This window comes from Sciurus vulgaris (genome assembly GCF_902686455.1).
Source record: "Sciurus vulgaris genome assembly, chromosome: 2".
Taxonomy (NCBI): domain Eukaryota; kingdom Metazoa; phylum Chordata; class Mammalia; order Rodentia; family Sciuridae; genus Sciurus; species Sciurus vulgaris.
Window position 1 is genome coordinate 162401516 of NC_136462.1, and position 25431 is coordinate 162426946.

General features: G+C 37.6%; 1 protein-coding gene across 4 annotated transcripts in view; it reads left to right on the top strand.

The window, feature by feature from the left end:
• The window catches only part of LOC306654672 (kinesin-like protein KIF16B), a gene marked incomplete at its 3' end in the record, with an annotated part of 336888 nt that overhangs the window by 66702 nt on the left and 244755 nt on the right, over positions 1 to 25431 (top strand). For all 4 annotated transcript variants that reach the window (XM_079128488.1, XM_079128489.1, XM_079128486.1 and 1 more), the window contains exons 11-12: positions 3249 to 3314; positions 6186 to 6245. In XM_079128488.1, the coding sequence (XP_078984614.1) occupies positions 3249 to 3314; positions 6186 to 6245 (126 nt within the window). The remainder of the gene's footprint in view (positions 1 to 3248; positions 3315 to 6185; positions 6246 to 25431) is intronic.

The following is a 25431-nucleotide window of genomic DNA, read 5'->3' on the forward strand; positions in this document are numbered from 1 at the left end:
GAAGTACTACAAATTGCTCATTTTTGTAACTGGGGCCAATGATAAATTTTCAATAATAGAAGTATTATCATTATGTAAAACTTTTAAGATTGATACATCTGAGATAGGGTCACAAAACAGAACTCAGTTATATGTTGGTACAAGAACAGGCAAAGTGCCAGGTAGTGTATGCCTGTAATCCCAGTGACTTGCAAGACTGAGGCAGGCGGATCACAAGTTCAAAGCTGGCCTCAGCAATTTAGCAGGGCCCTAAGAAATTTAGTGAGACCCTGACTCAAAATAAAAAATAAAAAGGGACTGGGGATTTGGCTTAGTAATAAAGTACTGGGTTCCCTAGTACCGGAAATAAAATAAAACAAAATAACAGGCAAAGTCTTACCAGTTAATTCAAGGAGAAAGAAAGCAATGGGGAAACAGTGTATCAAAAACTGTGTATGAGCATCACTTTATCATGACAAGGAGTGCAGTTCTCAATTAAAATAAAATAGGACATCAACTTTCCTAAGGGAGAAAAAAAAAAAAAAAAAACCAAACTTGGAAATAGCAGGCAAGAGTGACACACATTTGCCAAAGAAAACTCGAGCTCTTCTTTCTCATTCTCTGAGAGCTCGGGTAGGTAAAAGTAAGTGAGGATGTGGCATATGTACATAATAGCATGAAGATTTCCTCTAGTCAGTGTGGTACAAACCAGGAAAAATGTCGCAGCTCATGCAACAAATGACAGATTTCTTTATTATGAAAGGGTATCTATTAAACAATAGATATTAAACAACCTAACCAGAAAAGTGAAGAAAGAATGTGAACACAATTCATAGGGGGAAAAAAAAGTTTTCAATAGCTTCCTGAAACATACAAAAAATGTGTTCATTACAATGAGTGCAGTTGATTGTGCAGTGTATCAGCAAGAGTGGGAGGCAAGAGATGCTTCATTTATGCTGTTGAGAGAGGTAATATTGCTGTAATTTTGAGATGGTATAACTCTTGGTTTAATAGCACATGAATTTAATCTGAATATTATTTAACCCTGAACATTTTTCTTCTCAATAGATACTTGCAAAGAATTGACAGTGGCTTATGTTTATTAGTTTTTTCTTTTGAAAGAACTTAAGTAGTCTTCCTTTACATATGCTTCAAAATATGTAAAAAATTGGAAAATACGTATTTTCTAAAAGAGCTTTTGGTCATAATTGCTTTTGAGGCATATCATTTAGTCAGTGATTATTTACTAAGCTGATGATGAATTAGAAATGTTTCAGCTTTGGTTATAGATAAAAAAGTCCAATGGTAGATTCTATAAAATTGGCCTTGTTATAAAGGGCTAATTTTTTTAAAAAATATCAACCCTATATAAACAAAACAGTCTTGGTAATGTCTTTCAATTAATTTGTTCAATGAAAGGTATTTAATGTATGTAAGTAAGACAACCTGTTATGTGCAACTGACACTTTGTTAATAAAGCTTCTGTTTCCTTCAAATTTGGAGGACAGATTTGATAGGTTAACTTTCTGGCCTCATTCTCTGTCAATCTGATTAAAGTGGGATCCCAGCTTTATAAGGTGGGTCTATCTCTAATGATTAAGACTCCATATTGGTGAATTTTATCAGAATTAGAGTAACATGTAAATGACAGATGAGAAGCCTTAGCTTTGGATTTCCCTGGGGGCAGTGACTTCTGTTAATTGGATGTATCCCTTGCCAGAACCCTGGAGGATGTATCTGTGACTTAGTCACAGGGGATACTGGGTCCTGTGGTGTATAACTTTTAAACTGCTGTATGCACCACACATATCCATGTGAATAGCCACCCCTCACATGTGAGCAGGTAGTTCAAAGGGTCAAAGACAACTGTTTCTGGACAGCTCTGCAGAGACTGTCATAAGGATGTAGCTCATCAAGACAAACACCTGGGGTCACCTGCTCATTCTGCTTATTGTTGAGTACACAGATGCCAAGTGTGGCCCACAGTAGTCTTGTTACACTGAATGTTTGACAGAGTCTAAGGCCTCCTTGGGAGTGTTTTTGTTTGTTTGAATAGAAATTGAAAAGAAAATAGTTGTGAAAAGCATGTTGGAGACTGGAGAGGACAGCTTGCCAATTGAAGAATCAGACAGCTAGTATCCAAAAAAAAAAAAAAAAAAAAAATCATACATATAGATGACTTACAGATTCCCCTTGCTAGGAGTTTGTTCTGGTAATACAACCATGTATACCTTAGGTAGTTGGTATAAGGGTTGTTATTGTAGCATTGCTGGCAAAGCAAAAGATTAGAAAAAATGGAATTTACTTTAATAGGAGGGTACTTATTTAAGTTACAGAATGTCTGTACAGTAGAATACTATACAATGAAATTGGAATTGTTAAAAAAAAATGATGGGCTCAGTGGCACATGTCTGTAATTCTAGTGACTCAGGAGGCTGCTGCTGGAGAATCATAAGTTGAAAGCCAGTCTCAGCAACATAGCCAGACCATGTCTCAAAATAAAAATAAAAATAGGCTGGAGTTGTGACTCAGTGGTTAAGTGCCCCTAATTAATAACTAACTAACTAAATAAATAAATAAATAAGAAAACACAACAAAAACAGGCTTTCATATGACCAGAGTAAACTACATTTTCGTACTAAATTGAGAAAAGTGATTATGGATGGGTGGGGCAAGAGATTCCCTTCTTGTTTTCTTCCTGTGACATCTTAAGCAGTAAGAAAGATAAACGGAATAGGGAGCACTGTGTTCCTATCACTTAGGTCACAGTTGACATGTTAGGAGAGCAATTGAAGCTCCAGCCCGGTTCCAATTTTCTCTCCTGTCTCTATTTGCCCCCTCCCCCGCCAGTTCAAACCTGATTTTCATGTTTATATTCTCATGTCCATCTTCACACTTCTGCAACATAGATAAGGAAATGACTAGAGACTGTAGTGTAGCCATGCCATACATTGAATACTATATAACAGTGAAAATAAATAAGTTTTGGTTGCATATTTCAACATGCATGAGCCTCAGAAGCCAGGTGCCATGGCTTTGGTTATTATGAGATATGTATCCCCTGGATTAGAGTTTTGGTGATAAATGACACCTTTTTTTTTTTTTTTTTTTTTTTTTTTTTGAAGTGGGGTAAGTGTGGAATTATTTTTTACCATTATCTCATGGTTTTTGTGGAAGTTTTTGGTCATTTACTATATTCTTAGAATAATCCTTCTAGTATGTTTTTCCTGTTTATTAATTGCTGATGTCTTTTGTGGTTTGAATTTTAGATTGCCCTCCTAGACTCCCCTACAGCTTTAAGTATGGAGGAAAAACTTCAGCAGAATGAAGCAAGAGTAAGTGATGATTTACACTATACTTTTAAAATTCATGCTTTCTAGTATTACTTTCCTTCTTCCTTACACTATATCCCCAAGCCCAATCCTAGGATCATTTTTAAAGATGCATAGGTGACTTTTTATGTATTGCATACCTTCTCTGTGATTTAATAAATAGGATTTGTGTGGCACATGATGGTCAACTGAGATTAAATTCACATGCAGGCCCTCCTGACAAAGCAGAGAGGTCACTCAGACAACCTGAGCAGGTAGGAGTCCCTGGTGGAGGGAGTGGGAGCTCACCATTCATGAAACAGATGAAACAGCAGTGGTCCTCACAGCTTTACAATGGGCACTGCTTCGCTTTTGGTCATTTCTTTACTTCATTTCTGCAGAGATGTCCAGCACATAGCAGGTCTCTGCTTAGTTAAGCTGGCTGAGTGAGGGTCAAAGCAGGGAGAGAGAAGCAGTGAGTAAGCAGGAGAGAGAGCTGCTGTGGGGGTGAAGCAGGCTGCACCAACACTGGTGGGCTGGTGCTTTTTGAAAACCAGTTTCATGGCTGACCCTTGTTCTGTGCTATTTTTTGTTTTGAAAAATAACACCCTCTGGGAGAAGAGAAACAGGCTTTAAGAACAGTCTTTGAAATGGATTTTCTTCCTGGTGCTGAATGATTAAAACAGAGAGAAAAATAATTGAATTCTGTTGGTAAAAACTCAAGAATACACAATATGGAAGATATAAATTGAGTTGTACTTAGGAACTTGTTGACACTTCCCTGGGTAATTATGTTGGTTAATAAGCTGATAATAGCATCAGTATACAAACATTAGTTTTTTAATCCCTATTTTCTCATGAAAATTTGTATTTTAGTGCTTCAGGTTCTAATTTTGAATGCTATGAAATGTCTGGCTAGAGTCTTAAATTGTCTCTCAATTATAGTTTTCTGGAATACCTGTTAAGTTAATAGAAAGCAATAAACATTTTAATTTGAATGCAGTACACATGCTGTGACAGAAATGACTGCCTATGTTGTTTGTAACATTTTTGAAGTCTTTGTAGAGTTTTTTGCTGACCTTTTTTAATTGTTTGCCATCTGCTTGGCTATAAATCTCATCACCTGATCATGTTGTTAGAGGTGATATCACACATTTGCATTTTTTTATTAATGTTTTAAATGACTATTCGATTTAAATATAATGAAAAAATAATTCCAAGCCATCTTTTTAAACTTTTTTTTTTTTTAAATCTAGAATTACTTGATTGAATTTGGAAAGGATTGATTGGTTTGCTTTTCTTCAGGGAGTATTTGTTGGTGAAATACAGAATCATTTGTTTTGAAGGCTTTGTGTTCTCAGGTAAATTGCCAATGAGAGACTCTGGATAGTATAAATTAGTAAAATCAACATATCAGACTTTTCCTCTTCTGTAGGAAGAGAAGACCAAGAATATCCTTGTCTGAAAGCTTTTTCAAAACAAAATAATATAAACAATACTGGCATGACTTTATTGCTGTTGTGAGTCTGGAGTTGATATCAGTGAAGGATCAGACAAATCAACCTTGCCTTATCATAGCTTTAGAGAAGAGCAAACAGTAAAACTAAGAAAGACTTCCACTTCTGTTTCTTTCTTTTTTTTTTTTTTTTACCAAGAAAATGATAGATTATGTCACCAATAACTTGTAAAAGATGAAACATTATTTTAAAAAAGTTACCCCCACAGTCTTACTTGAGGTAAATTGAGGAGTAAAACGAATGGCCACCGAATGATTGATTGTAGGTGGGTGAGGTTTGGTTTTCTTCTTGTTAAACCGTCACTCCTGATCTTCCAGTTCTTGTCAGCATGACATTTTCTTTCCTTAAGGTTGCTGATGTGAATGCCCTTTCCAGGTAGTACTTCATGGCTGCTTACACCGTCACTCCTTTTAGCAGTGAGGGTGCAAGCAGATGTATTTTATGGATCCACTTGTCCTGGTTAAATGTGGTGGCTCACTGGTGGGAAGACCAGGAGGTTTATGTGGGTAGGGCGTTTGCCCTGGGAGAAAAGAGGAGAGGCAGAAGTGACACTGGCACAGAAAGGAAGAGGTCCTCAGAGGACAGCTCTCTGCTTTCTGAAGGCCCTCTTTTATCCCAGGTCTATTTCTATCCATAGAACATATTTTTCATTCATTTTTCTCTCCACCTCCCAACTTTGGCATCACTCGTTGCTTCCTATGAATTAATCATTAGGGTCATCTGAAAATTTTTCTGGAACTATCAGGAAATTTCCACTAACATTGAGAAATAATTTCTAACTGTTCCGTGATCAATAGTTGGGAATGTTTTCTTCCCAAAGTTATAGCTGAGTGGAAAGAAGCTGCTTTTTATTGAAAGATCGTTTACTAAGAGGTCAATTAAAGAACCACCCTTTTTTAAATAAGATAGAATGAGATTTATAAACCCCATTAATTAGCTACAAAAGTACATTATCTCCTAAAAAAAAACTGCAACATCCAAGGTGATTTAATCACTACATCTAATTAGAAAGAAAAGTAAATTACTATTTCGTAGGACCCAAAGTATAATCAGGAAAAATTAACCCATTTAATATGGGACATTGTCATCCTTGAACTTGTGATTTTGGTTAATAATTCACAGTAACCTTAGTTAAGTGACCATGAAAGACTATTGTAAAATTCTATGCAACTCAACAATTTCTGTCAGTTTTTTCCTTTGCGATAATGTAGGTTGTAGGATGAGATCAGCTTGTTTTTATATTTGGTGACTGATCTTTTATAGAAATTGCTAGCTAATTTAAAAAGTTATAATTTATATCTGTGTAAGATACAAGAATTTGGAAGCTATTTGTAAGAACAATCTTATTAATTTTAAAAAATAATTACTTTCTTTTTAGGTCCAAGAATTGACCAAGGAATGGACAAATAAGTGGAATGAAACCCAAAATATTTTGAAAGTAAGGACTATAAAAAGGTGTTTTAGTCTTAATGTGTTGGCTTAAGTAGGCAAACCTGTTTTTCTTTTAATCCCCTTCTCAAACATGGCAATTGTGTGCTTTGCTTAAAGTAAGGTTAGTTGAGCCAATTAGTGACTGTTTGGTTTAATTTTAAAGAAATGGAAAAGTAGTTTATTAGACATTAAAGCTTTATGTTTTAACATGCACAGAGTATGTTGATATTTAACATCTTTGCTTTTACTTGACTTGATTTATTCTTCAAGGGCATTCACTTTGTTTTTCTGCTTTTGCTAAAGTCAGTATATTAAATTAAAAATATGCTTTCCTTGACAGTATTGTAGAATATGTTTGCATGTATTACTATATTTCAGAAATTTCTAAACTGGTAATTTCCTATCAAAATGTTTTTCATATGTCTCAAGGACTAGACTGTGATAATAATATGCGTTTCTGGAAGGACTCACTGTGAAAATTCTTAGAGGCCAAATACGGAGGTCAGGAATAGCCACCATTTTTCATGGTTGGTGCTTCAAAACACTGGTTTCTTTATGTTTCCATTTTTTGCTTACTTGGGTATAAAATCTTTGACATCTGTTGAGGTCAGTAACACCAGCTTTGATTTCAGCTTCAAAGTTTGTGCTTTGATGTTATCTGCCTGACTTTTGGCACAAGGTAAGGCAGTTCAGAGCCTGTTGAATCTGAGTTTTTTGTTTGTTTGTTTTGATGTCTGTTGAAGTAGAACTGTCTCAGGAATGAAACCTCTATCTAATGTTGGCAAGTCTAGATGGATGAGGTTTGACTGTCTTGGCAGAACTCTAGTTTGGATCCCCGTCACATCAAAATGATGCAGCCTATCACTGGTTCAGGGAGGCGAATTTTGATAGCCTGGATTAGCAGTTGAGTTCTGTCTGCATCTAACAACTGTTTCAAAGAGCAGAGCCAGCATAATGCTTCATAAAGATCTCCTTGGCGATCAGGAGTAATAAAAGTGTTTCTCATGAGGTCAGAGGTTGTGCCCAATTCCAAATGTCGGCAGGTTACGATGATCCTCGTGATTTTCTTACCAGTTTCAGAAAGTACTATACCAAGTGAGGGTTTTCACGTTCATATTTCCTTCTTTCTCCTTATTATGATGAGAATATTGTACTATTTTGAGGTATACTGTGCTTCTGCAACATTTCCTTTGTTAGATGTATGTATGTATTTATGTATGTATGTACATGGCCCTGGGCATCAACCCTGGGCTTTGCCTGTGTTAGGCAAGTGCTCTGCCAGTGAGTTACACCCCAGCCCATGTTTGTTGAGAGATTTTAGCATGTGAAACCAAACAAAGACTTTACTCACATTTCAGAATAGCCAGGTATGGAATAAATACTGCCAAAGAGGTACAGTATTTTTTGGGAAGTTACATCTGCTATAAGAAAATGTGCTGTAGCCCCAGAAGCCTCAGTCTTTTGAACTTTCATGGTATAATGTAAGTTTCCCCAGGAAATTTGCCAAGGAGGGAGGAATAATATCTCAATTTAAGGAAGAAAGAAATTATCACTAGTCAGCTATTTGAAAAGTCATTGTTGTATGCAGTGCCCAGTAACACCAGAAGCACTGTAGCACTAAATTGAAAGATATAAACTTATTCTGTCGCTACTGCTTCAGTGTCTCCCATGACACTATAGGGTTTTCTTCTTTTTTCTGTGTGTGTGTGTGTGTATGTGCGCGCGCGCGCGCGTGTGTGTGTGTTGCTAGAGCTCAAACTCAGGGCTGTGCACAAGCTAGGTAAGTGCTCTACCACTGAACTATGTCCCCCCTCACTGTTGTGGTATACTGAGTTTTATAATGTCCTTGCAAAAGTATATTTTGAGAGTCACAATGATGAAATCTCTGAACTTTTTCTTTTTTTTTTTTCCTTATAAGGCGATCCTGGGCCCAGAAGGCAAATTTCCTTCAATTCCAATCTCATTTTTCATAAATCTATTATCTTTATTTTTAAGACTTTTTCCAATGAGAAGGAAAAAATATACATGCTAGGTGTTAAAGGTTATGAGGAAGGCAAATGCTATTTCATAATTTCCCCTTCTCTTGACCTTGCAAGCCCATTTTAGATTTCTCTGCTGGTATTTGTGCTTTAAATCTATAGTCGTTTTCTGCTCACCTTTGGTATTTTAAGGGCTGTCTTCATAGCTTATTGGAAGACTGTGCCTGCAGGCGGGGGTGAAGAAAAGTGCCACTCGAATGCTTTTATTGAAAACATTCTTTGGAAACTGATTTCAATTCCATGAGTATACATCTGTGTGGCTTGTGTAATTCTGTCCTATATTTCTGCTGTGTTTCATCATAATACATAGTACTGCATGAAATTTATCCCAAATAAGTAGTAATGATCTTTACTGTATATTTACATTGCCTGTTTCAGTTATGAGACTTGAGATCATATATCATTTGCAGTAGCTTCAGAAACGTAGGGATCTTCCCTCCCCCCATGCAGGCGGGAGGAGTCTAAACTTAGTGTGTTCAGTAAAGACATCCTTAAGTCTGAATTATTCTCGAAGGTCCCTTAAATATCCCTGGACATCACTATATCCTTGGTTCTTGGATGCTCAAAAGCAAGGAGTAGTCGGGCGAGGTGGCAAGCACCCAGTGATTTAGGAGACTGAGACAGGAGGATGGTGAGTTCAAAGCCAGCCTTAGCAATGGCGAGGCACTAAGAAACTCAATGAGACCCTACCTCTAAATAAAACACAAATTAGGGCTGGGGATATGGCTCAGTGGTTGAGTGCTCCTGAGTTCAATCCCCAATTACCCCTGGCCCCCAATAAAAAAACAAGGAGTAACGTTGTTCCCTTATTTTTTGCATCCAATCTGTGGCTTCTCTTGTTCTGGATGAGTGAAATCCAAGTCTTGGTGCACAAGGGTGGAGGGTCAGTCAGACCACTGGGTGCATGTGTGCTCTGACAAAAGGTGCTGTTTAAGCAGAGTAGCATGACAATAGAGGCTAGAACCTGAGCTTTGATTTATGGAACTCAGAACTTGGATCTTAGGCTGAGTTTCCTTTCTGATTCACTGAGCTGTATCATTCATCTGTAATTATCATACATTGTAGTTCTCAGCTTGGAAATCATGGTGGATGGCAACCTCTTCGTTATATCCAAGGTAACAGGGTAAGAAATTATAAAATTCTCAGCATTACTTTGAAAGTAGTTGACAGCAGAACATGTGTGTTTTCTGAAAGAGGCAGGTCCTAGGCCAGGAGGCAGAATTCTCTTACTGTGCCCAACATCTCCCTTTCTATCCCCTTAATCTGCTTTCCTCATTTTCATTAATCTTCATTTTGTGAAGTTCATGCTTCCTTGTCAGTTCTTGAAGGCAGGGGTCTCCTGTTCATTTTCATCTGTCCTGTCATGGTTCTCCCTACATCCTTACCCCTGCCCTGCTTGGTGACATGCTGGTCGCTGAGAGCAGTAGGGAATTGGGTTTCTTGGAGACCCTTGGCCTTTGCTGGTATTGCTCTGTCACTAGGGATGCTTCTGCCTTTTCGTGCCTCTGTCAGAGTCTACCTTGAGGCTCACTGATCACTCTTCCTCTCCTCTCCCCTTCTCAGTATAAATTTTGCTTTCTTCTGTGCTTTTATGGAATCTGGTTTTATATCTGGAATAGTACTCACCATCATCTAAGTTAGGCAGTATTGGTTTCTCCCTCCTGCTGCCGACACATACACACAGAAAAGAGCAGGAGCTGGCCATGGACTATATCTCTTCATCATTCTCTGAGCCAGATCCTACAGCTCTGCTTCAGACTGAGCAGGCACACAACGAAAATTCACAGGATTAAATAAAAACCTTTGTATTAATCTGCTCAGACTAGAAGTGCAAGATCAAGATGTTGGCATGGTTGGTTTCTCCTGAGGCTTCTCTCCTCAGCCTGCAGATGGCTACCTCCTCTATTTTCCTCATGTGGCCTTTGTTTCATGTGTCTGCATCTCTGGTCTCCCTCTGTGTGTCCTAATCACCTCTTATAATGGCAATAGTCACTCTGGATTATGGCCCACCCTAATGACCTCAGTTCAACTTAATCACCTTAGTCAATTAATTTTAACTTAGCGGTCCAGTCTATAAATATAGTCACATTCTGAGGTACTAGGGCCTAGAGCTTCACCATGAATTTTGGGGTGAAACAGTTTAGCCCTAACAACCTTGAACTATACGATTTAGGAACCTGGTAGGCAAAACACCATGAAGTATTGTGTGGGGAGCATTTCTGCCCTAGTAATGCTTCAGTGTATACCATCCCTCCCGTTCTTTTTTTCATTTCTATTTGAAAATCTCATATTTGACTGCATATTTTTATTCTTGAGAGAATTATAACTAAATTCCTTTTGATAATAGCACGTCCTTCATATAGATCAGTTTGATCCTTGGCTATTCACAGTGTGGCTTCTGAATGAACAGTATCAGCACCACCTGCGAGCTGTTTAGAAATCAAGCTCTGAGTCCCCACTCCAGACTTTCTGAGTCAGAATCTGCCTTTCAGCAAGGTCTCTAGGTGATGTGTCTATAATGTCAGGCTTGAGTGTTAACTCAGGTATGCCTAGGAAAGGTAGAGCCATTGAGCTTCTTTGCTCTCAGATCCATTCTTCCCCTTCTTTTGCTCTGCCCTGTGCTGTGGGGGACTGAGTCTTATGGGCTGTGCTTTCCTAACGCCCTATGAAGTTTCCTCTGGGAAATTGGAGACTGGCCTCATAAACCATCTTCAGTGGCAGGTGCCTCTCTTCTCCATGGCCCCAGTTTCGGCCAGCAATAATTGACCCTTGGTGCTTACAGTTCTGCCTGATGACTTAACCCTAGTCTTCTGCAACATCTCCCTCTCTCTGCCCCTCACCTAGTGATTGTACTGGCTTCCTCCTGTTGTCTGTGTGTGTGGCCTCCCTGTCCCAGATAGATTTCTAGTTCTTTCTTTAGCTGAGCATTTAGTTCCCTGTATTGAAGTCCCTTGGGTTTAAATACTGAAGTAGTTTCGGTTTCATAGTGAGACCTTTTCTGATATCCATTGTGCTCCACATCTGGTTTCTTAACTGTGCTGCCAGCCCTCGGGCTTTGGAGTGTTCATATGCTCTTTTTACTTTTTGTATCAGTCTTTCTGCTCCTCTTGGCATGCTGTCCTAGTGTGATTTCCCTCCTGGCTGAATTTGCCTTCCGCTGTGGTGACTCTCTTGGGACATGGAAAGTTATTGTTGTGATAAATCCAACTTCTACAAGCCTTGGCATCCAGGGCCTCCTAAGATACTTTGCCTTGGTTCTCATTTGGCGTCATCACAATGTTGTCCTGATTGCTTACTGTAGAAAGTGGTGTATGAAGAGACTGCTCAGCAACCCTCCCATGTACCTTTCCACTTGGCTTTTTATAAATTCCAATGTTTTATTGCTGATGAATTTTTTCAGATCATCCTTTAAAAGGAAGACTCCCAAAATTCTATCTCCATTCCCACTTTCTCTTATGCCACTGCTACATTTATGCCTCTTTCTGGTTTATCTGCTTTGTACACATTTCATTTTCTCTGTTCCAGCATTTTATAGATGGTTAAAGAAAAATGCCCAAGGTGTGTTATCTGACTTCCAAAGAACTCCTTGAGCTCTGTGCTTCGAAATAAATCACAGACGGTTAGGACTATAGCATAAAGCTGGCAGCCACCTGACAGATGGTGCGGCAGAAGGGAAAACGGCCCCTGTGAGTGTCTGTCCAGAGCAGAGCTGCAGTGTAGTGCTTGCGGCCCTGTGAGCGCTCACAGTTTTTTTCCCTCCAGCTTTGGTTATTCTTCTCACTTTTTAAGAAACAGCTTATCTTTCTTGCAGAAAATATAGCCTTGGATTGCTCCAGCATCTGACTGGGTTTTGTGTTTTTATTGCCCTGCCCTGGGCTTTTGACCATGTCAGGGAGGAATGGCACAGGTACCATAGGCCATAGACATCCAAGGAGAAGGGTTTCCTTGGAAAGTGGGCTACCTGGATGAGTGTAAGTTGAAGCTGTTTCCTTCAGATTTTAATTATATGGAATTATTACATATGTTCAACACTGTGAACAATTAGTGTGTGTTGTACTGAATGTGGAGGCCAGAGCATCTTTGAACTCACATCATGATGGGATCATGATGCAAATGATAATTTACTCTGGCATTTGGTATTCCTTCTCTGGGAAAATAGAAAGGCAGGGTACTATAAGCCTACAACAGGAATGGATAACACATTGATGGAAGAGAACCTTTTACTCTCAGAATCTTTTAACTAACAAGAACTATAATAAAATGAAATTGGAATCCTTTCCTGGCTTAAGATTTTCTGAGTTTAAATTTCATGGAGAGGCATGCTATCAACCAACTTATTTCTGTTTTATGATAGAATCAGTCAGCTGAACTTTTTGTCTGTGGAAGATTATGGCAACCTGTAAAAGATTTTTTTCCCTTGCTGTCTTCAGTTTTCCATTTTGTGCAGAGGATGTGTTTTGGGAACATAATGCATTTGGAAGTAGTACTAATAACTGGGGCTGTTGCTCAGCAGGCTTGTGTCGGGTTAGGTTTGTGGAACAAGCTTCCTGTGGTTCTCTGGATTCCTGCTTCCCCGGGCTTTGAATCCTCTGGTTTATAGAAAACCTACAAACAAAACTGGGGGAAACAATGATTTTTTTTTTTTTTTTAATGGAATCTCCTTTTTAAATGCCATTTAATCTTGAGCTCTCTTTGGTATAAGAATTGAAACTGGGGATAGGTCTCCGGTAGGATTTTATTTATGGTTATTGGTTTCCCCCATATTTTGGATCTAGGATGAGGTATCTCTTTCGGCCTTTGGTTATAAGTTTCCTCATCAACAACTGTTGGGGCATTCAGTGATTCAGAATTCTGACAGACAGTCACACGTGTTGCCTACACACAGTTTTTGCCATTATGCATGGCATAATGACAGGTACATGTTCTGAGAAATATGTGGGTAAGCCCTTTCAACATTGTGCTAGCATCATAGCACAGACTCAGATGGTTGGAACATCATTGCATGATAATGTGACCACTGTCATATGTACAGTTCGTCATTGGACAGAACATTGTTAGGTCTCACAGGACTATGTGGACTCTTGAGCTCATTTGTCTACATGAAGATAAGGCATTAACTTTGTAAGCATTAAGTTACTCATAGATTGGTTGCAGTGGGAATTATATAAGTCAGTGCTCTTTTTCCTTTGGTTTTCACTTAGTCCAATTCAGCACCTGCTTATTAGTGCTGGCCATGTGCAAGGTATGCCTTTAGAAACTCAATAGCTTCCTGTGATCTGCATATCTGACCTTTAAAAACTTTATTTTCACATTTCTGAAAAGTTTTTGAGGAAGAAGGGATAAAAACTGGTGAGCTTTCTTTCGGCATGCTAACATTCTAATAAACTGGAAATTGTTGCCTATGTTGATAAATTCTTAGCCTTACTGTAAGTTTGAAAATATTCTCCCTATAATGACTTCCCAGCTTTCCTCAGTTTATTTCTTCCATTCACTTCTTTGTTTATCCATTCCTTCTTTCCTCTTTCCTTCCTGAGCACGTTTATCAGGAGCATCTTACTTATTATATATAGTTCTAGTCACTGGATATACCCAATGAGCAAAGCAAAAATCCCTGCCCTTGTGGAGGTCATTTTCTAGTGCTAAAAGACATTTCCCCACTATTGATTTTTTTTTTTTTTTTTTTTTTTTTAAGGTACCCGGGATTAAACTCAAGGGCACTTGACCACTGAACCACATCCCCAACCCTATTTTGTATTTTATTTTTTAGAGACAGGGTCTCACTGAGTTGCTTAGTACCTCACTTTTGCTAAAGCTGACTTTGAATTTGTGATCTTTTTGCATCAGCCTCCAAGCTGCTGGGATTACAGACGTGCGCCACCAGACCTGGCTCCCATAGTCTTCTGTTGTCTTGTTTCATCTTCTAATTCCTAATAGAACAGGCTTAAAATCATTTATTGACAAAACAAAATAGTTCAGCTATCAGATTCTTTAGTGTTTGAGACCTTAGAGTTTGTCAAATCAGAAAGTCTTATCAGTTTCAGTATTTTTTTTTTAACTTCAGTGTATGTAAAAAGATAATTTAGGCTAAATAAATGTATATACAAATGTGTTTTAGGCTAAATAAATGTATATACAAATGTATATACCCACCTTACACACACACACACACACATTTGATATCATTTGCATGCACGCTTGCATGCTCAGTATTTTGAAAAAGTCCCTAAACCATAGAAATCATTTTATAGATTTATGACAACTAGCATATAAACTCCATGAGGACACAAGGCCTGTTTTATTCAGTGCTCACTCAGAAGATCTGGTTGGTTATGAAGGCTGCTCTGGCTGTATGTTATTAGAGAAGTTTTGGGGGGAATGGGTTCATAAATGTAATGTGAATGATAGGCATTCCTAGAGATAGGGTCAGTGTTTGCCTCTTCATGTCACGTTAAAACTGTCTCCATGCTTGTTATTCTCTCCATTAGATTGTAAACTCCTTGGGGTCAGGGACTAGGTATCTTTGTATGTCTCATAAATTCTGGTGTCTTGTATAATGGTACTTCTTAAATAGGAAGTGTTTAGTGAATAATTGTTGAAGTCAGTAGTGTTCTCCCATTTCTGAGAAGTTTTAGGACAAGTTTGAAGACTTTTGTTGCCTAACATGTGACCCTAAAGCCTAATGGCTTTAACAGACTGTTATTTTTTATGACTTTGTAGTCATCGACTTGCTCAGCAGCTTTCTGCTGCCCTCCTTTTTTCCCTAAGTTGGATGATTCCAGATGGCTTCACTCCTATGGCTGGTGGTTGACTTATTGTCAGCAGGGGATGATTTGGCCTTGTGTTTCTCATCCACCATCAAGTTAGGTTTTTACATAGTGGTCTTAGGGTCCAAGAGAGGATAAATCTTAATGTTTAAACACTTTTCAAGTTCTTAATGCATCTCATTTGCTAATATCTCATAGCCTAAAAGCTAGTAATATGGCTAAAACCAGAGTTAGGTGGGAGGAGATTCTTGCCATTTTTGCAAAAAATCTTCCATAAGCATCTTTCACCCCCATTCTTCTTGCCTCTTGACCTTCTCAGCTAGCCCAGAGGTTTACAGCTATATTCATTGAGTGTGTGCTCCTGTCATCTATAGATGAGAGTATTAAAAGAAGGGAGGATTTGTGGAGGGAATGCAGTATACATGCCCTGAGAGAGTGTTATTTGATATCATTTGTCTCCTTGCTTTAATATGCAGAATAATGTGGATGACCTTGTGTCTCTCTGAACAAAAGTCACTGATAATACCCACCCTATCCCACTGCAAAGTGCTTTATCTTTTTTTAGTGCATTCACACATACTATCTCATTGGCTCTTCCTTAATCTTAAGAGAAAAAAGGATGTTACTGCACTTTCTATAGTATGCAGTCGTTAATTTGTCAACCTCTCATTAAAGTTCAACCCTGGCTGTTAATTTATATCAAACTGTATGTTCTCCCTTTTCTAAAGTTCTGCTCTTGTAACTGTTTTTTAAGATGAAAGGCAATGTAATAAACAAAGTTCATTGTTCTTTGCAACTGGGACTTGATAATTAATAGGGGAGATGGCTGTCAGCACTATAGTACTTGGTAGGTCAGAGGCCATGCTGAGCTACTTACAGAACCAGTTCCATGTTGTTAATAATGGCAGGCCTACCATTTTTTCCATGGCAGTTCTCACCTTGCAGGAATCGCTCATAAATAAAGGTATTCCAAGTGTTTGCTGGTTCTTCCTTTTGAATAACGTTTCTGGAGCAAAAGGCTCAGAAATAAGTCAAATATGCCCTGTTAAATGTTGGTACTATGCAATAAATTATTCTGAATACATAAGGGATTTTTCTTTTGATCTTTCACAGTGAGGCATGTGTGCTGAAGGGCTCTTACTGCATATTTATTGCCACAGTCAGGGAGGAAAAGATTACCTGGTCATATGGAAGTGTGCTTTATGTACACCTGTACTCACTGGGTGCTAAATTATAGGAACTTGGTTTTGCTGGCAAAGAAACGTAAAAAGCAGTCATTTCATGGTACAGATAAGTTTATTGTTCATGTCATCCAGGTGCACATTTAACTCACCTTGGATGATTTCTAAGAGTGTGAGTTTGGAGAAGAGTGTGTGGTGGTGGAGTATCAGTGAGCTTGGAAGTAAGAAGTTTCTCAGCCTGCCTACACTAGTGATTTTTGTCTGTGCATTATTCTGGATCTATCATTTATAATTTTCTGACCTTGGTCACACTGACCTTTCTGTTTCTCAGACTCTTACTGTAAGGTGCAGACTGTAATTGTACCTATCACATAGGGTAAGAAAGGAGTACATGCAAAGTATTGAGAAAAATGGTACATAGTCAGCATTGGGAACATTATAGAAATGTCATCCATTTTTAATATCTGTCTTCCCAACTGAGCAGAAAAAAAAATATATGTGTGTGTGTATGTGTATGTGTGTGTGTGTGTGTATATGTATATATATATATATATATGTGAAACCTTGTTAAAGTACATAGTTTTTTATAGATACAATGTTGTGTGTGTGTGTGTGTGTGTCTGTGTGTGTGTGTTTTAAGCTGTTCTAGGGTTTGAACTCAGGGCACTGAGCAAGCTAGGCAAGCACTGTACCACTGAACTACATCTCCAGCCCAATGTGGTGTTACTTACAAGATATTGTATCATAACATTTTGTATTTGTGTATTTATTCAAATAGCAGAAAGTCCAATTCTATACTGGCTTCAATGGGGCAGGAGTTTAACTAGCTCAAAGAATAAGAATAGTAAGGCAGGATTTAGACATGGTTTGATCAAGGCTCTGGCCCAGGAATTTTTCTTGCATCTACCTTTTTGGTGACTTCTGACTTTTATCTTTAGGCTTCAGTGTATTCAGAATGGCAAAATAAGGGTAGCAATTTTAGCTTTTTTGTACTTATTACAGTATACACATTCAAGTTTGAATTTCTGGGTCTCCAGCAAAAGAACTTTGTACTGACTGATGCATTTGTGTCCCAATCCTTGGGGTCCACCTTTGGATTGGGTGAGATCAGACCCATTTACTATAGCTGGTGTGTATTGAGTAGACAGAAGGAGTGGATCTTGGTGAAACTGTCCACATTTTTCACAGTAGACACTAGACCTGATGAACTGTAGTGTAAAACACATTCAAGACATACAGGAGATGCAAATTAAAATATGTTTAAATGCTACCTTTGTGACACAGGAGTCCTATGTTCAGCTGGGAAATTGCATGAAAGGGCCAGTTCAATATCTGTACTATGATCTGAACATTCATTAGCTAGAGAAACCTGCCTCTTCTGGTTAGAATTGAAAGATGTCACACAAAGAATTCCATGTATTTAAACACATTTCCTTTTTATCCTTTGGATTAATTATGTGATTTAAAACGAGCTCTGAATGTGGGTGTGTTCTTTTCTCCAGCTTTTTATGTATAGTTTTGAATTTGGCTTACTTTCCAGGTGACCCCTTTAGGTTGATGCTCCCTATTCCAGCCTACATAGCAACAGTTACTATGAGCAGCAAATTGGCACTGCCCTGCATTCATATCACAACAGCAGGTTTTAAGAGATTACTTTTCCTAAGCATCCTGGTTGGTTTTGCCTTTGCATTATTTAAGGATGGCAGCATTTTCTCTTAACTCCAGGCAGCAGAGCTCTAAGTCTCTTTGCAAAAGTGATGGTTTTAAGAAGTATATATCTGTAAGACAGTATAATTAGCAAGTAGCCATCTGCTGAGAAAATAAATATGGACCTAGGTTGCACGTGGATATTTGTTACCAGAATATTCTGATTCTTGCAAAAGAGAGATAGCTATAGATCTCTGTCATATTATCTAGTTCTTCATAGTGTCAGCTTTGCCAGCTAAAAGTAGCCTTCCTGAGCAAGTTGTCTATGTCACATAGATGGTAGGAGTTAGTTTGAAGCGGCTTTGATTTCTCCTTGAAAGAGGCTAAACAATACACACATCACTGTAGTGGGTAGTTTTCCACTACAGTTTATATTAATTAATTATATTTAAACCTTTCATGTTCTTGCCATTAATGTAAAAATTCTACTGGCATTTATAGCAGCAGACTGACATCAAGTCACAGCATTTGCTACAATGCTTCTTTAAGTTGCTAAGTCCAGATTCTCATACCAAACAACTGATGTAACAGTTATTTGCCATGTAATAAGAAGTTGATTTACCATACAGAAGTGGTTTCCACTTGGAATCACTTGGGGCTCTTTTAAAAAACAGTTGTTTCAACTCCACTGCAGAATCATGGAATCTCTCTTTTGTTTAAACGAGTGCCCTGAGTCTCACAAGAGCTGCGAACCACAGTTCTAAGGCATGTGGAAAATCATCTTAAAGCACCTCTCTTAAATAAGAGTGATGCATAGGCCCAGGCTCATAGAATAAAATGCCCACAGAATTCTTGCATTGTCCCCATCCCCCAGGTTGTATACTTATGCAGTAATTTGGAGCCATCCAGTGATATCATTGGAAATGAAATTTCAGCTGAATCAATTCACTTTATTAAAATATAGTGATTTGTTTATAGGAGCTTAAAAAGGAAATGATTTTTGTTGTTGTTGTTGTCGTTGTTTCAGAGATTGAACCCAGGTGTGCTTAACCACTGAGCCACTTCACCAGCCCTTTGTATATTTTATCTTGAGACAGTCTTGCTCAGTTGCTTAGGACCTCATTCAGTTGCTGATGCTGGCTTTGAACTCATGATCCTTCTGTCTCAGCCTCCTGTGTCACTGGGATTATAGGCATGTACCACCAAGCCCAGTTGAATTTGCTTTTTTGTTGAGGTTTAACATACACAAAATGTGCAAATATGATGTGTGCAACTCATGAGTTTTTACATGTGTTTATACCCATGTGACCCACACCCAGATCAAGATAAGGAGCATTTCCAGTTTCCTAGAGGTTCTCTCTTATCCTTTTCTGGTCAGTTACTTTGTGTCTTCTTCTCTAGAGGTAATGGCTACTTTAACATCTGTTACATGGAGGTTTTGCTTGTTTCTAAGCTTCATACAGATAGAATCATGTGGTGTATTCCATTTTCGTGTTTAGTTTCTTTTGTGCAGCATGTTGTCTATAAAATTCATCCTTGCTATTTAGCAATCTTTGTTCTTCTTTATTGTGAGACTATAACACACTCTTGCTACCCAGTTCCTGTTGGTATGTATTCTTCAGATTTTTGTTTGAGTAGTTCCTCTGTGAACATTCTTGAGCCTATCTTGCCGGGCATATGCATTTATGAGGCTCTCTTTCTGGTGAGAATCTGGCTCTACATTTCCCCTGCCTTTGTCTGCCCAGTATTTATGGCCTGGTCCCAATATCCCTACTCCCTTCTCAGCTGTCTTTAGCATATGCTGGGCCAGGGGAACAAGGCAAGATCCCCTGCCCAGTTGATCAGGCCTGGATCCAGCCAAAAGCAAACCACCCATCCACAAGCATCAGACTTCACCTTCAGTCTGTGTTGGTACCTCGTTCATATATATGTATCGGGGTGTGTGTGTGTATGTGTGTGTGTGTGTATGTATTGTTTCAATCTAGATGTTATCCAGCTGGGTGATGTGATTAACATAGATTCTGATTTCTGTAGATTTTTAGAATGGCAGATTCAGAGGTTTTCAATGAATTTACTATACTTTTATGGATTTTTTTTCTTCTTAAATCCTTTTCTAAGTCCTCTTATTACACAGCTAGATATTTAAATTGTGTCCTTTCTACCCCTAGACTCTTGAGTTGCTGAGGGTAGAGACATGTTTTGTCTTTGACTCTTCAAATTACCTTGCATTCAGCAATTTGTAATGATAATATTAATAGGAGTAATAATAGATCATAAATCATTGCACTTTTATTATGCGTTGGGCATTGTTCCAAGCCAGCAATGTCTAACACAAGTGGAATGTAAGCAATATACACAATTTCAAACTTTCTAGTAGCCATATGTAAAAAGTAAAAGAAATAGCAGACTAATTTTATCCTATTATATGAAAAATATTACCAGTTTCATATGTATTTAGTATAGAAATTTGTCATGAAGTATTTTACATTTTTTTCTTAATAAGTCTTTGTTAACTTGCCTGAATTTTGCATTTACAGCTATTCTCAATTCAGATATTAAACTTGCATTAGATACATTTGATATGTATTTTGATTTTATAAAATTCAGATCTGAAAAATAATTCCCATACTAAGTATGTTACAAATGTATTTAAAAGTTTTTCAGTAACCTAATTTTCAATTTTAAGCCAATAAATTAAAATTCAAACTCAGTTTTTCCACAGCATTAATTTCATTTCAAGTGTTCGACCACCATATGCACATGGCACAGTTTTAATTGTTGTATGTATTTCCTTTTTTATTCCATTCAACTGCATTGTTAAGGTGGTAGTCTTAGTTTTTCCATTTAACAGACATGGAAACTGAGGCTCAGGAGGTACACAGTAAAGGAGGGACGAGGTGAGGTCAGCATTGGAACCTATTGTGAGGTCGTAGATTGTGACCACATCTTTTCTGTCTGGCTCTTATTGTTTGAGACTGACCTCTCTCTAATTACTGTATTAATCCTACTTTTTTTTTTTCACTTTTCAAATGCATTGACTTTTGTTTGTTAATTTTTACTTTTTCATCTTATAAAGATAGATGTCAAAAAGTGGTCTTAAAAAGTGATCCTTTATTTATAGCGATTTTGGTTGTTTATCAGTAGTTAAAAAACAAAATAGATGATGGTCACTGTGGAAGCCCCATCTGCTCTGTTTTCTCTGTAAATGTCAAGACAAGATTTACTTCCTGTGAAATAATGGCTCAGATCTCCCTTTGTGTTTTTAATGCTCTTTCTTGAATCATAGCTCTGATTTTTGCTTTCCACCAAGGTTGGGCTTAGTCCTTCTTGACTTGTTTTAGCCTATTTCTTAAGCAGAGCGTCATGGTTGTGTCCCTGGATGTCATTTTGTTTTTCTAATGTTATTAACATTTGTTCTTACATTAATGTCATCTCTGGGCATCTTTTGGACTTTTTTTTTTTTTTCCTGAAATGTATCCAACCAGCTGTGTGTTCTTTTCTACTTTTATAGGTGATTTTCTACTTCATGTGAGACTTACTTGTAGTTAATTGTTCTAGTGCCCTTTTCTGCAATGATGGTTGTGTATTAAAAAAAAAGATATGAAATGATGAAATGTGCTCTCGGACAAGGAAAAATGGTCCAGTTCTGCAAAGTTTTTTGAGTGATGCCTATATTGAATGCTGCCTATAGAGAACAGTAACTAGGGGTACAGTGACAGTTTTGCTGTGTATCTTCTGCCATGTACTGTATTCCCAAATGTCTATATGATTGCTTTTTCTTTCACACCTTCTGCAATCCCCTCCACCATGTGGATATCACCTGTATTGTGTTGGTGTTTCAGTTTTTCTCATTGGAATGAAATGGACAAAGCCTTGCTTTTTCTTGAATTCTCGTATACTCGGAGTGGTGGTACAATTCATTTATTTGAGATATCTTGACTATTTTATAATTATTTAAGTCTTATTAACTGAGCCGACCTAGTTTTATATCTGAATCTATCACTAACTAGTTGTGTGACTTTGCCCAAGTTATGCCCTCTCTTTCTTGGTCTCAGTTTATTCTATTTTAAATGGGGTGTCCTGGTCTAGGTGAGCTCTGAGGATTCCTTCTGTCTCCGAAGGACTTTGAGTTTTCCAGGGTACTGTATAGAATTATCTTGTGTGCTTTTATGGTGGTTACAGGAACCTTGCCTCTTTTCTCTGTCTTGATTCGTTTTCATTGAAGGCTCCCTTTTTGTCCCTTGCCACTGGGCTTTTATTTGGGGCCACTCTTCCTTTTCAGATGTCCCATTGGAGGCTTCGTGTAGTCTGGGCATTTATATGTTATGTGTGTCATGTTATGTGTGTTTGTATCATTGTGCACATCATGAGTGTACTGTTGGTGGATTTTCATGAACTAAACACATCCATATATCCAGTAACTAAGTGAAACAGCAAAACATTATTAGCGCCTCAGAGCCCATGACATATCACCTTGTCTTATTTCCTCCAAAGGAGTTGTCTAGACTGCTAAAAGCTAGGCTTTGTTTATCATGCTTTTGACTTTTACATACACAGACCATACAGAATGTAAATTTTTGTGGACTAGCTTCATTTGTTCAGCATTATGTTTGTGAGATCCACCTATGTCTTTGCATAGTTGTATAGTATTATATACTGTAACTCTGTCACAATTTATTTCTTCATTCTCCTCTTTGTGTTTTGGTTGTTCCTTGTTTTTTTTTTTTTTTTTTTTTTTTTTTTTTTAATTTAGAAGTTAGTGTTGCTCCAAGCCTTCTGATACATAACTTCTGGCAATGTATGCTCATGTTTCTATTAGGTATATACTTGGAAGTAGATGCTGGATCTCAGAGCGGTATATGTCTAACTTTAGTTGATAATGAAAATAGTTTTCTAGAGTAGTTGTATCAGTTACACTCCTACCTCCCATGAGGCCCAGTTGCCCCTCATCCTCATCAATAATTGTTGTTGTTTATCCTTTTTGTTTCAGCCAGTCTAGTGCATGTCTAGTGGTAACTCATTGTGGTTCTGTTTTGAATTTCTTAATGGTATGAATAAAACTTTCCATTTTAAATTATTATGCTTTTCCCATGACTTCCTCTGATATCTTGTCATTAAGTGAGTTTTCTCAGTACTTAATATTCCCAGTTGCTGGGTCAGTGAGCACCCCTCTGGCTTTTTCCTGCTTATTTCACTCTGGTTACATATAAAGGTGTCACCTCAGTCATCATGAAGAATTGTCACTCACAAAGTCACCAGCTCCTCACAGATACTCAGTGGGACCTTCTGGGGTACAAGTTCAGTGATCTGGCGTCACCTCAAATGTGGTGGGTCTTTGGGTTCATCTTGTCATTTCCTTTTTTTCTTCTTTGCTCATTCTGCTGGTTTTGCTCTTCCCCACTTTTATCTCGTTTTAACTGAAGCCTCTAAGCCATAGTTGTGTCTTTTTGGCCAGATTGAAGTTGTTTCTGCAAAATAAGAGTAATATCCATAATTATAGTAGAAAGACTCCACGTGTATTTTAAATTACTTAGAGCTCTTTCCTCATTTCAGAAAATCTTTTTGACACACATTCCCTATAACCTAAACAAAGATTTATCTGTCAGCAAAACTTCACTTACCCAGAATGTTGATGAATATCCTGATTCAGCACTAAAGCACGCTTACATGATATGATTTCTCAATATCTTTATTAGAAGGCTTTAGATAGTACTTACTGGTTCAGAAAGTGCAGGTCATAATGGATGCAACTTAATGTGTCTTGGATCCAGGTCAGTCAGCATCTAAACATCTTCAAGACATCTTTGCATATTTCACACTGATTTCAGTTCAGACCTTGTTTGTTGCCTGAATTTTAACTATTTTTGCACTACCTTCCTCAGACTGCTGCAATCTTATGTATGCTTTAAATAATTGAAGGGCAGTGCTTAAAGAGATATTAGAAATCATCTTTTTCATAAAATTTAGAATGTTAGATAAGGGGACTCAAGAAAGAACCTGGGCTAAACTCTTCTTCCATTCCCCTACCCCCTGCAATTTTTTTTTTTTTTTTTGAAATGAGAAGTTAAAGACATAAGAATGTAAGTAACGGATTTTGAAGTTTAAGAGGTAGAACCAGGACTGGGTTCCATTTTCTCACTCCTAATCCAACACTCTTTAATTATGTCTTAATTATTTTTAAGAATGGTATCCAAGTCAGTCCTGGTGGCGTGTGCCTGTAATTCCAGCAACTCAGGAACTGAGGCAGAAGGATCGTGAGTTCAAAGCCAGCCTCAGCAATTTAGCAAGGCCTTAAGCAACTCAGCAAGACCCTGTCTCTAAATAAAATATTAAAAAAGGGCTGGGATGTGGCTCAGTGTTTAAGCACCCCTGGCTTCAATCCCTGGTATCCAAAGCACCTATATTCTTCAAACCAAAATGACACATCACTTTGATGAAGCGGATATGGCTATCCTGCATCTTTTAGAATATATTTTAATATGTAGAATTTGAAGGCAAGATATATCTAAATCAGAAGCCATTATATAATGGACTTCATTTGCATTTAAATTATTCTCCTTGAGGGATTTTGAAAGTTGGTTTTGAATAAATGGCTTGTATTTATAAAATTATTATATCAAACCAGAATCTTTTTGTTAAGTTTAACAAGAAGTTCTTTAATGTCTGCAGAATCTCCTAACATCTCAATCTGCTGTTAATAAGTAAAGCTATGGTTGCATTTAGAATAAATAAAAACATTGGTGAACAAATGACTTCTTCACTTCAACCAAACAAATGTATTTTATCAATGGGTTAATCTTATGCAGTATTTAAATTTTGTACTAGAAGACAGTTGACAGACAATGGGCAATCCAAGTTATGGAAAAAGCCATTATTTGAAGAGTAATGCATATTCCTATTTTATAATATGCATTCCATGTGTTGGTATTGGAATAAATGTGTGTTTTTGTTTCTCAGCACTAGATGTCACTGTAGTTAGGGGAAACAAGCCCTGCCTATTTTTAATTTCAGAGTCTTTGGTAGTGAAGTTGTTTGAAAGGGCATGATGGTTATTGCTAAGTGGATCTGGGACTGGTTACCAGTGTTTTCCTTTGCTGTATATATGTGAGAGATAAATTGTGAAGAATTAAGTATAGTTAATTATTCAGATGGAATGTCATCCTGTATAGGTATCTTGAGAATTGCTGCAGAAGATGTAAATACATCTTCACATTCCTGGAGGTTCTTTTCTAATTCTTTTCAGTAGTTTTCTAAGGTTTCTTTGAGAGAAGAATACCTGGATTATACCTTAGAGCTAAGAGGTTTTCCTAATTTGAGTCTTGGGTGGCCATTTTGATTAGCTTTAATTAGAAAACTTTCTTTGTTTTTTACTTGATCTGCCACTTAAAAGACTTCTTGTAATGACGTGTCTTCTTTTACCTCTCACTTTTCTCATCTTCAGAATATTCTTAAAAGAATTAAAATGGACAGTTCCTTCTCGTCCTGTCACCATTCATTATGCATTCATTTGATAATGTTCAGTCTAGGAAAGTAACCTTGGCTCTTAGAATAGTAGATGTAGA